The 13052-nt window shown below is 48.2% G+C and overlaps 1 protein-coding gene across 1 annotated transcript in view; it reads right to left on the reverse strand.

Moving 5' to 3' along the window:
- The window catches only part of LOC138262283 (cocaine esterase-like), a 303060-nt gene that overhangs the window by 159498 nt on the left and 130510 nt on the right, over positions 1-13052 (reverse strand). The window contains exons 4-5 of the mRNA XM_069212178.1: positions 11887-12020; positions 9357-9510 (exon numbers count right to left, since the gene is read on the reverse strand). Of these exons, the coding sequence (XP_069068279.1) occupies positions 9357-9510; positions 11887-12020 (288 nt within the window). The remainder of the gene's footprint in view (positions 1-9356; positions 9511-11886; positions 12021-13052) is intronic.

Below are 13052 nucleotides of genomic sequence, written 5' to 3' on the forward strand. Positions count from 1 at the left end.
GTAGCTACACCCCGCCTCAGCAATACAAATCCATTGTACAGTAGCTATGCCCTACGTCAGAGGTACACGTGCATTGCCCAGTAGCTACACCACGCCTCAGCAGTATGCATCCATTGTTCAGTAGTTATACCCCACTTCAGTGGTACACATGCATTGCTCAGTAGCAATACCACACCTCAGCAGTACTCATCCATTCTTCAGTAGCTATACCCGGCTTCACCAGTACACATGCATTGCTCATTAACTATACCACGCCTCAGCAGGACACATTTGTTGTTCACTAGTGATACCTCACCTCAGGGATGCACATCTATTGCTCAGTAGCTATACTACGCCTCAGCAGTACACATCCATTGTTCAGTAGCTATACCCCACTTCAGTGATACACATGCATTGCTCAGTAGCTACACCACATCTCAGCATTACACATTTGTTGTTTAATAACGATACCTCACCTCAGAGGTACACATCCAAAGCTCAGTAGCTATACTACGTCTCAGCAGTGCACATCCATTGTTGAGTAGCTATACCACGCCTCAATGGTGCACATGCATTGCTCAGTAGCTACACCCCGACTCAGCAGTACGAATCCATTGTTCAATAGTGATACCTCACCTCAGCAGCACACATCCATTGTTCAGTAGCTATACCCCACTTCAGTGGTACACATGCATTGCTCATTACCTATATCACGGCTCAGCAGTACACACTTGTTCAATAGTGTTACCTCACCTCAGAGGTACACATCCGTTGCTCAGTAGCTGTATCACGCCTCAGCAGTACACATCCATTGTTCAGTAGCTATACCCCACCTCAATGGTGCACGTGCATTATTCAGTAGCTATACCCTGCCTCAACGGTACACATCAATTGCTCAGTAGCTATACCACGCCTCAGCAGTGCACATTTGTTGTTCACTAGTGATACCTCACCTCAGGGATGCACATCTATTGCTCAGTAGCTATACTACGCCTCAGCAGTACACATCCATTGTTCAGTAGCTATACCCCACTTCAGTGATACACATGCATTGCTCAGTAGCTACACCACATCTCAGCATTACACATTTGTTGTTTAATAACGATACCTCACCTCAGAGGTACACATCCAAAGCTCAGTAGCTATACTACGTCTCAGCAGTGCACATCCATTGTTGAGTAGCTATACCACGCCTCAATGGTGCACATGCATTGCTCAGTAGCTAAACCCCGACTCAGCAGTACGAATCCATTGTTCAATAGTGATACCTCACCTCAGCAGCACACATCCATTGTTCAGTAGCTATACCCCACTTCAGTGGTACACATGCATTGCTCATTACCTATATCACGGCTCAGCAGTACACACTTGTTCAATAGTGTTAACTCCCCTCAGAGGTACACATCCGTTGCTCAGTAGCTGTATCACGCCTCAGCAGTACACACCCATTGTTCAGTAGCTATACCCCACCTCAATGGTGCACGTGCATTATTCAGTAGCTATACCCTGCCTCAACGGTACACATCAATTGCTCAGTAGCTATACCACGCCTCAGCAGTGCACATCTATTGTTTAGTAGCTATACCTCACTTCAGCAGTACACATGCATTGCTCATTAGCTATACCATGCCTCAGCAGTACACATTTGTTGTTCAATAGTGATACCTCCCCTCAGAGGTACACATTCAATGCCCAGTAGCTATACCATGCCTCAGCAGTACAAATCCATTGTTCAGTAGCTATACCCTGCTTCAGCAGTACACATGCATTGCTCATTAGCTATACCACACCTCAGCAGTACACATTTGTTGTTCAATAGTGATACCTCACCTCAGAGGTACACATCCATTGTTCAGTAGCTATACCCCACCTCAGCAGTACACATCCAGTGCTCAGTAGCTATACCATGCCTCAGCAGTACACATCCATTGTTCAGTAGCTATACCCTGCTTCAGCAGTACACATGCATTGCTCATTAGCTGTACCACACCTCAGCAGCACACATTTGTTGTTTAATAGTGATACCTCACCTCAGAGGTACACATCCATTTTTCAGTAGCTATACCACACCTCAGCAATAAGCATCCATTGTTCAGTAACTATACCCTGCTTCAGCAGTAACAGGCATTGCTCATTAGCTATACCAAGCCTCAGCAGTGCATATTTGTTGTTCAATAGCTATACCTCACCTCGGAGGTACCTCAGCAGTACACATCCATTTTTCAGTAGCTGTACCCTGCCTCAACGGTACACATCCATTGGTCAGTAGCTATACCTCGCCTCAATGGTGCACATGCATTACTTAGTAGCTATAGCCCGCCTCAGCAGTACAAATCTATTTTTCAGTAGCTATACCCCCCTCAGCAGTAAACATCCATTGTTCATTAGCAATACATCACCTCAGCAGCACACATTCATTGTTCAGAAGGTATACCACGCATCAGGAGTACACATTTGCTGTTTAATAGAGAGTTCTCACCTCAGAGGTACACATCCATTGCTCAGTGGCTATACTGCGCCTCAGCTGTTCGCATCCATTTTTCAGAAGCTATCCCCTGCCTCAATGGTACACATGCATTGCTCAGTAGCTATACCCCACCTCAAGGGTACACATTTGTTGTTCAATAGTGATACCTAACCTCAAGGGACACATCCATTGCTCAGTAGCTATATCACACCTTAGTGTAGGAAAGCACCATCTTGCCTGGCATGTTACCCCCATATTTCACTGTATATATGTTGTTCTAGTCTATGTGTCACTGGGACCCTGCCAGGCAGGACCCCAGTGCTCATAAGTATGTGCCCTGTATGTGTCCCCTATGTGAGGCCTAACTGTCTCACTGAGGCTCTGCTAACCAGAACCTCAGTGGTTATGCTCTCTCTGCTTTCCAAATTTGTCACTAACAAGCTAGTGACTAAATTTACCAATTCACATTGGCATACTGGTACACCCATATAATTCCCTAGTATACGGTACTGAGGTACCCAGGGTATTGGGGTTCCAGGAGATCCCTATGGGCTGCAGCATTACTTTTGCCTCCCATAGGGAGCTCTGACAATTCTTACACAGGCCTGCCACTGCAGCCTGAGTGAAATAACGTCCACGTTATTTCACAGCCATTTACCACTGCACTTAAGTAACTTATAAGTCACCTATAGGTCAAACCTTCACCTTGTGAAGGTTGGGTGCAAAGTTACTTAGTGTGTGGGCACCCTGGCACTAGCCAAGGTGCCCCCACATCGTTCAGGGCAAATTCCCCTGCCTTTGTGAGTGCGGGGACACCATTACATGTGTGCATTATACATAGGTCACTACCTATGTATAGCGTCACAATGGTAACTCCGAACGTGGACATGTAACATGTATAAGATCAATTCCATGATCCCCCGGGTCTCTAGCACAGTACCTGGGTACTGCCAAACTACCTTTCCGGGGTCTCCACTGCAGCTGCTGCTGCTGCCAACCCCTCAGACAGGTTTCTGCCCTCCTGGGGTCCAGGCTGCCCTGGCCCAGGAAGGCAGAACAAAGGACATCCTCTGAGAGAGAGTGTTACACCCTCTCCCTTTGGAAATAGGTGTGAAGGTTGGGGAGGAGTAGCCTCCCCCAGCATCTGGAAATGCTTTGATGGACACAGATGGTGCCCCTCTCTGCATAAGCCAGTCTACACTGGTTCAGGGATCCCCCAGCCCTGCTCTGGTGTGAAACTGGACAAAGGAAAGGAGAGTGACCACTCCCCTGACCTGCACCTCCCAAGGGAGGTGTCCAGAGCTCCCCCAGTGTGTCCCAGACCTCTGCCATCTTGGAAACAGAGGTGTTGGGGGCACACTGGACTGCTCTGAGTGGCCAGTGCCAGCAGGTGACCTCAGAGGCTCCTTCTGATAGGCTCTTACCTCTCTTGGTAGCCAATCCTCCTTCCTTGGTAGCCAAACTTCCTTTTCTGGCTATTTAGGGTCTCTGCTTTGGGGAATTCTTTAGATAACGAATGCAAGAGCTCACCAGAGTTCCCCTGCATCTCCCTCTTCACCTTCTGCCAAAGGATCGACTGCTGACTGCTCAGGATGCCTGCAAAACCGCAGCAAAGTAGCCACACGACTACCAGCAACATTGTAGTGCCTCATCCTGCCGGATTTCTCGACTGCTTCCAGGTGGTGCATGCTCTGGGGGTAGCCTGTCTTCACCCTGCACCAGGAGCTCTGAAGAAATCTCCTGTGGGTCGACGGAATCTTCCCCCTGCTAACGCAGGCACCAATAGACTGCAACACTGGTCCTCTGGGTCCCCTCTCATCCTGACGAGAGTGGTCCCTGGAACTCAGCAACACTGTCCAAGTGGCTCCCACAGTCCAGTGACTCTTCAGTCCAAGTTTGGTGGAGGTAAGTCCTTGCCTCCCCACGCTAGACTGCATTGCTGGGTACATCGTGATTTGCAGCTGCTCCGTCTCCTGTGCACTCTTCCAGGATTTCCTTTGTGCACAGCCAAGCCTGGGTCCTGACACTCCTTCTTGCAGTGCACAACCTTCTGAGTTGTCCTCCGGCGTCGTGGGACTCCCTTTTGTGACTTTGCATGGACTCCGGTTCACTTTCTTTCCAAGTGCCTGTTCAGGTACTTTTGCATGTGCTGCCTGCTTCTGTGAGGGCTCGCTGAGTTGCTGGGCAACCCCTCTGTCTCCTCCTCCAAGTGCAATATCCTGGTCCCTCCTGGGCCACATCAGCACCCAAAATCCTCTACCGCAACCTTTGCAGCTAGCAAGGCTTGTTTGCAGTCTTTCTGCGTGGGAACACCTCTGCAAGCTTCATTGCGACGTGGGACATCCGTCTTTCAAAGGAGAAGTCCCTAGCTCTCTTCTTTCTTGCAGAACTCCAAGCTTCTTCCATCCAGTGGCAGCTTCCTTGCACCCTCAGCTGGCATTTCCTGGGCATCTGCCCACTCTCGACACTGTCGCGACTCTTGGACTTGGTCCCCTTGTCTTACAGGTACTCAGGTCCGGAAATCCACTGTTGTTGCATTGCTGGTGTTTGTTCTTCCTGCAGAATACCCCTATCACAACTTCTGTGCTCTCTGGGGGTAGTAGGTGCACTTTACACCTACCTTTCAGGGTCTTGGGGTGGGCTATATTTCTAACCCTCACTGTTTTCTTACAGTCCCAGCGGCCCTCTACAAGCTCACATAGGTTTGTGGTCCATTCGTGGTTCGCATTCCACTTTTGGAGAATATGGTTTGTGTTGCCCCTATACCTATGTACTCCTATTGCAATCTATTGTAACTCTACACTGCTTGCATTACTTTTCTTGCTATTACTTACCTAATTTTGGTTTGTGTACATATATCTTGTGTATATTTGCTATCCTCATACTGAGGGTACTCACTGAGATACTTTTGGCATATTGTCATAAAAATAAAGAACCTTTATTTTTAGTAATTTTGTGTATTGTGTTTTCTTATTATATTGTGCAGATGACACCAGTGGTATTATAGGAGCTTTACACGTCTCCTAGTTCAGCCTAAGCTGCTCTGCTGTAGCTACCTTCTATCAGCCTAAGCTGCTAGAAACACCCCTTCTACACTGATAAGGGATAACTGGACCTGGCACAGGGGTAAGTACCTCTGGTACCCACTACAAGCCAGGCCAGCCTCCTACACTCAGCAGTAAACATTTGTTTTTCAATAGAGAGGTTTCACCTCAGAGGTACACATCCATTGCTCAGTAGCTATACTACGCCTAAGCGGTACACATCTATTGTTCAGTAGCGATGTGTCAGCTCAGAAACACACATTCATTGTTCATTAGCCATACCACGCCTCAGCAGTGCACATTTGTTGTTCAATAGAGCGGTCACCTCAGAGGTACACATGCATTACTCAGTAGCTACACCACGCCTCAGCAGTATGCATTCATTGTACAGTAGCTATACCCCGCATCAACGATACACATGCATTGTTCATTAGCGATATCCCGCCTCAACGATACACATGCATTGTTCATTAGCTATACCCCGCCTCAACGATACACATGTATTCTTCATTAGCTATACCATGCCTCAGCAGTGCACATTTGTTGTTCAATAGAGCGGTCACCTCAGCAGTACACATCCATTGCTCAGTAGCTATACCCCACCTCAATGGTGCACATGCATTGTTCAGTAGCTTTACGCACCTGAGCAATACAAATCTATTGTTCAGTATATATACCCCTCTTCAGCGGTACACATGCATTACTCAGTAGCTACACCACGCCCCAGCAGTATGCATCCATTGTACAGTAGCTATACCCCGCCTCAACGATACACATGCATTGTTCATTAGCTATACCCTGCCTCAGCAGTGCACATTTGTTGTTCAATAGCGATACCTCACCTCAGAGGTACGCATCCATTGCTCAGTAGCTATACTACGCCTAAGTAGTACACATCAATTGTTCAGTAGCTATACTACGCCTCAGCAGTAAACATCAATTTTTCAGTAGCTATACCCTACTTCAGTGGTACACATGCATTGCTGATTAGCTATACCCTGCTTGAACGGTACACCTGCACTGCTCAGTGTCTATACCGCGCCTCAGCAGTACACATTAATTATTCATTAGCGATACGTCACCTAAGCAGCACACCTCTATTGTTGAGAAGCTATACCCTGCTTCAACGGTACACATCCATTGTTCAGTAGGTACACCCCACCTCAGCAGTGCACATCCATTGTTCCGTAGGTATACCCCACCTCAGCAGTGCACATCCATTGTTCCGTAGGTATACCCCACCTCAGCAGTGCACATCCATTGTTCAGTAGGTACACCCCACCTCAGCAGTGCACATCCATTGCTCAGTAGCTGTACCCCACCTCAGCTGTGCACATCCATTGCTCAGTAGCTGTACCCCACCTCAGCAGTGCACATCCATTGTTCAGTAGGTACACCCCACCTCAGCAGTGCACATCCATTGTTCAGTAGCTGTACCCCACCTCAGCAGTGCACATCCATTGTTCAGTAGGTATACCCCACCTCAGCAGTACACATCCATTGTTCAGTAGGTATACCCCACCTCAGCAGTACACATCCATTGTTCAGTAGGTATACCCCACCTCAGCAGTGCACATCCATTGTTCAGTAAGTATACCCCACCTCAGCAGTACACATCCATTGCTCAGTAGCTGTACCCCACCTCAGCTGTGCACATCCATTGCTCAGTAGCTGTACCCCACCTCAGCAGTGCACATCCATTGTTCAGTAGGTACACCCCACCTCAGCAGTGCACATCCATTGTTCAGTAGCTGTACCCCACCTCAGCAGTACACATCCATTGTTCAGTAGGTATACCCCACCTCAGCAGTACACATCCATTGTTCTGTAGGTATACCCCACCTCAGCAGTGCACATCCATTGTTCAGTAAGTATACCCCACCTCAGCAGTACACATCCATTGTTCAGTAGGTATACCCCACCTCAGCAGTGCACATCCATTGCTCAGTAGGGATACTCCACCTCAGCAGTGCACATCCATTGCTCAGTAGCTGTACCCCACCTCAGCAGTGCACATCCATTGTTTATTAGGTACACCCCACCTCAGCAGTGCACATCCATTGTTCAGTAGGTACACCCCACCTCAGCAGTGCACATCCATTGTTCAGTAGGTACACCCCACCTCAGCAGTGCACATCCATTGCTCAGTAGCTGTACCCCACCTCAGCAGTGCACACCCATTGCTCAGTAGCTGTACCCCACCTCAGCAGTGCACATCCATTGTTCAGTAGGTACACCCCACCTCAGCAGTGCACATCCATTGTTCAGTAGGTATACCCCACCTCAGCAGTACACATCCATTGTTCAGTAGGTACACCCCACCTCAGCAGTGCACATCCATTGTTCATTAGGTACACCCCACCTCAGCAGTGCACATCCATTGTTCAGTAGGTATACCCCACCTCAGCAGTGCACATCCATTGTTCAGTAGGTACACCCCACTTCAGCAATATACATCCATTGTTCAGTAGCTGTACCCCACCTCAGCAGTACACATCCATTGCTCAGTAGGTACACCCCACCTCAGCAATATACATCCATTGTTCAGTAGGTATACCCCACCTCAGCAGTGCACATCCATTGTTCAGTAGGTATACCCCACCTCAGCAGTGCACATCCATTGTTCCATAGGTATATCCCATCTCAGCAGTACACATCCATTGTTCAGTAGCTGTACCCCACCTCAGCAGTACACATCCATTGTTCCATAGGTATACCCCATCTCAGCAGTACACATCGATTGTTCAGTAGGTATACCCCACCTCAGCAGTACACATCCACTGTTCAGTAGGTATACCCCACCTCAGCAGTGCACATCCATTGTTCAGTAGGTACACCCCACCTCAGCAGTACACATCCATTGTTCAGTAGGTACACCCCACCTCAGCAGTGCACATCCATTGTTCAGTAGGGATACCCCACCTCAGCAGTATGCATCCATTGTTCAGTAGGTATACCCCACCTCAGCAGTGCACATCCATTGTTCAGTAGCTGTACCCCACCTCAGCTGTACACATCCACTGTTCAGTAGGTATACCCCACCTCAGCAGTACACATCCATTGTTCAGTAGGTATACCCCACCTCAGCAGTACACATCCATTGTTCAGTAGGTACACCCCACCTCAGCAGTGCACATCCATTGTTCAGTAGGTATACCTCACCTCAGCAGTACATATCCATTGTTCAGTAGCTAAACTCTGCTTCAGCAGTACACATCCATTGTTCAGTAGCCATAAAATACCAAATAGTATGAAACTTAAAGCCACACTGAGATGGGTTACACTTTGCTTAAATGTGGATATCAGAAGCAAAGAGGTGTGATAGAGGGGACTGACAATATGTCCTGGCGAGGATACAGCCATCAGCGGTCTCGTGCACCCCTGCCTACAGCCGAGGACTGAAGTGGCACTCATTAGGAGTGAGCTACACAAATTTAGATGCTGAATTGGGCTCTCACTCCCAGCAGCTGGATACCTCATTCGTAAGAAGGGTTAGAACCTGACTCTAAGCGCAGTTGCAGAAATCAGTAGGCAGTCAGTATCGGGGCCATTCAGTTAATGAGATGAGCTGCTCTGGACAGATTTGGGCTAGTCTGTTTATCCATCTGGCCATGATAAACATTCAGTGCAATTTTCATGAGAAGGTCCTATTTTTTATATTTCATTCATTCTGAGGTTACCTCAATGTGAGTTCCCATGCCGTCCCTGATCTCAGGCTGAGTGAGGTCACTTCATGCGATGGCATCACATGTGCTGAATGATACTTGAATGCTCGCGAGCTCTGCCACCCCAGCCCAACCTACACCTGCAGGTGCCTTTGGTAAGCAGCACTCTCTCCCCCCACCCCTCCCTTGACATGTACTCACGTGTGCGGAGGTGCTCACTCCCCCAGCTGATTCTCCAAAGATGGTGACAGAGTTGGGGTCTCCCCCAAAGTCCTGGATGCTCTCCTTCACCCACTCCAGGGCTCTGACTTGATCCAAGAAGCCCCAGTTTCCAGGCGCATGCTCGTCCGCAGAGCTAGAGGTGGGAGAGAGAGTGAGCGCTCAGCAATGTTGAGAGGAAATGACATTGTTTATGCAAATATGTATGTAAGTATGTATGTATGTGTGTATGTATGTGTGTATCTATGTATGTATGTTTGTGTGTATGTATGTGTGTGTGTATGTATGTTTGTGTGTATGTATGTATGTATGTATGTATCTATGTGTGTATATTTGTGTGTATGCATGTAAGTATTATGTATGTATGTATTCGAGTCTGCTGGTATAGCGCTTAGCTCACTCCTAAGGAGTATCTCGGCGCTGGCTGGTGGAGCTCGAACATCAAGCCCTCTCTGATGTTCTCTCCCATGACCTACAATACACAGCTGTGGGGCGAGCACCCGCCTTCCGTCCGTCCTGGCGGGCACCTCCTTGTCTGCGGGTGTTTGGGAAACCCTCCCACATACTGTGCGCTTTCCAGTGACTAATGACTGAGATTCCGTGAATACTGCTCTGCGGTCTTGGGAGAAAGACGCATGCAGCGCCCTCATTTATTGGCTCAAAAGCCCATCAAACTCGACAACAAAACACCATTAGGCAAACTGCATGTCCCAGAGCTCCCGTGCGGGCAGCAACAGGCCATCCATGCACACCCTATCACTGGGGCAAGAACTGAGGCAATCTTTCTGCTTCCTCTGGCTTTAACCCTCCTTTCTCTGTGTTCACTTCTTGCTTTCAGATCTGGGTTTTGTTTCCTGGTGGTTTCGCCTCCTCTCTATGAATAAAGGTCTGTTCAGGTATAACGCTCTTTGGGCCAGATGTAGGAGCGTTTCATTTTGCGAGTCTCCAATTGCGACTTTTTATTTTTTTTGGAGCAGGCAGTGGTCCATGAGACCAATTCCTGCTCTAAAAAACATAGTTTTGCTTGCATTCACAAAGGGGAGGGGGTCCCATGGGAAGCCTTTCCCGTTTGCGAATGGGTTACCACCCACTTGAAGTTGCTGGTAACTGCGATTATTTTGTGACAACATTCATGGTTGCAAAACAATCTTACACGGCCCTGCAGCTCGCTATTAGGAGGGGACACCCTTGGAGCGCCCCTTCCTAACTGAGAGTCACAATTCCTATTTTGCGAGTCGGAATTTGCATGCCGCCTCAGAAAAACGGGATACTCGATTAGAAAAGGCCATTATCTGGTCACAAAATGGCATCGTACATCGGGCCCACAGTGCTAGTTTCATAGCGCACTGTGCACCATTGCGCCCACGATGGATGAAAGGATGCATTTTTAAGCCAAGAAATAGTGTAGATGCAGCAGAGCACGAGTAGTGAGCGTCTGCTCGCGATCGCTAAATGTGCTCTCCCTGTAGAAGTTTCCCTCAAGAAATACAACTGCATAATTATCAGTGATTTAACATCTCAGAGTAACGCAGAATTATCAAAATCTCTCTGGCGTAATTGAAATTCTGCCCAGGCCTACTCAAGATTCATTACACTCTACCAGAAGCAGCTTCACTTTTCTTCCGACAGCTCGTACATTTGGATCATTTCATCAACATTGAGAGTGTAGGAATATTAGGGGCCAGATGTATCATTATATTCAAGAGCGATTACCTAATTGCGATTTTTTGCGAATCGCAATTAAGTAATTGCTATTGGTATGTATGAAACTCCAGGAGTTTCATACTGCGATTTGCAGGGTCTCGCTACTGGAAATACCTCATTAATATTCATGAGGGAGATCACAATTTGCGAGCCATTGCGAATGGCTACAATCACAGGGATAATGGCCTGCTGGGCTCAGTAGACCACCGTGTCTGTGACTGCTTTTCAATAAAGCAATTTTTTTTTAATGCAGCCCATTTATCTTAAAGGAAAATGGGATGTGTTTACAAATAATAATGAAAAGTTTTCTTTTCATTTTTTAAGAGCAGGCAGAGGTTCGTGCGACCACTGCCTGCTCTTAACAAACTTTTTCACATGCATTCACAATCCTCTTTGCGTATGGCTTAGCACCAATTTGAAATTGGTGGTAACTGCGGTTGTTTTGCGACCGCATTCACTGTCACAAAACAATCATACATACCTCTGCAGCTCGGTATTAGGAAGGGACGCCCTTGACACGCCCCTTCCTAATACCGAATCGGTATGTAGTCGCAAATCCAATTTGCGATTCGGTAACAGGTTACCAGTCGCAAATTGGGCTTGTTACGTACCAAAATAAATTTTTTAGATTGCAAAAATGTGTGATACATCTGGCCCATGGTGTCTACCCTCAGCGCATTCAATGCTGAGGTATTTACTATTAGAGTATGAACATACAGCACACAGCTCGATACAATGCTGAATAGACTCACTTCTGAAGAAGTTACCTTTCTTAATATCTTCTGGAAACAGAGAAATGGCAGCTCACCTCAAGAAGCCCAGCACTCCCAGCCGGTACTGGATGCTAACCACAACCACATCCTCAAGGGCTGCTAATGGTGACCCATCAAGCATAGACGCTGATCCCATTGTAAAGCCTCCGCCATGTATCCAGACCATCACCTGCATGGAAGACGGAGGAAGGAAGAAGAGAGATTTACAAATGCTGCTCGACCCACATCACCCCTGGCTCCAGACACACCTGGAGTACAGACAGAGTATTTACAGGTGCCCGGAACCCACATCACCCCCCCCCCCCCCGGCTCTAGACACACCTGAAGTACAGAACAAGAGTATTTACAGGTGCTCAAAACCCAGATCACCCCCCTGGCTCCATGCACACCTGGAGTACAGACCGAGAGTATTTACAGGTTCCCGCAACCCACCTCACCCGCCCAGCTCCAGGTACACCTGGAGTACAGACCGAGAGTATTTACAGGTGCCCGGAACCCACATCACCCCCCTGGCTCCATACACATGTGGAGTACAGACGGAGAGTATTTAAAGGTGTCCGTGACCTACATCACCCCCCTGGCTCCACACACACCTGGAGTACAGAATGAAAGTATTTACAAGTGATCAAGACCCACTTCACCCCCCCCCACCCGGCACCATACACACCTGGAGTACAGACCGAGAGTATTTACAGGTGCCCGGAACCCACATCATCCCCCCTGGCTCCAGATACACCTGGAGTACAGACTGAGAGTATTTACAGGTGCCCAGAACCCACATCACCCCCCTGGCTCTAGACACACCTGAAGTACAGAACGAGAGTATTTACAGGTGCTCAAAACCCACATCACCCCCCTGGCTCCATGCACACCTAGAGTACAGACCGAGAGTATTTACAGGTTCCTGGAACCCACATCACCCGCCCAGCTCCAGATACACCTGGAGTACAGACCGAGAGTATTTACAGGTGCCCGGAACCCACATCACCCCCCTGGCTCCATACACACGTGGAGTACAGACAGAGAGTATTTAAAGGTGTCCGTGACCTACATCACCCCCCTGGCTCCACACACACCTGGATTACAGAATGAAAGTATTTACAGGTGGCCAGGACCCACTTCACCCCCCCCACCCAGCTCCATACACACCTGGAGTACAGACCGAGAGTATTTACAGGTGCCCGGAACCCACATCATCCCC

This window comes from Pleurodeles waltl, chromosome 10, assembly GCF_031143425.1.
Source record: "Pleurodeles waltl isolate 20211129_DDA chromosome 10, aPleWal1.hap1.20221129, whole genome shotgun sequence".
Lineage (NCBI taxonomy): Eukaryota > Metazoa > Chordata > Amphibia > Caudata > Salamandridae > Pleurodeles > Pleurodeles waltl.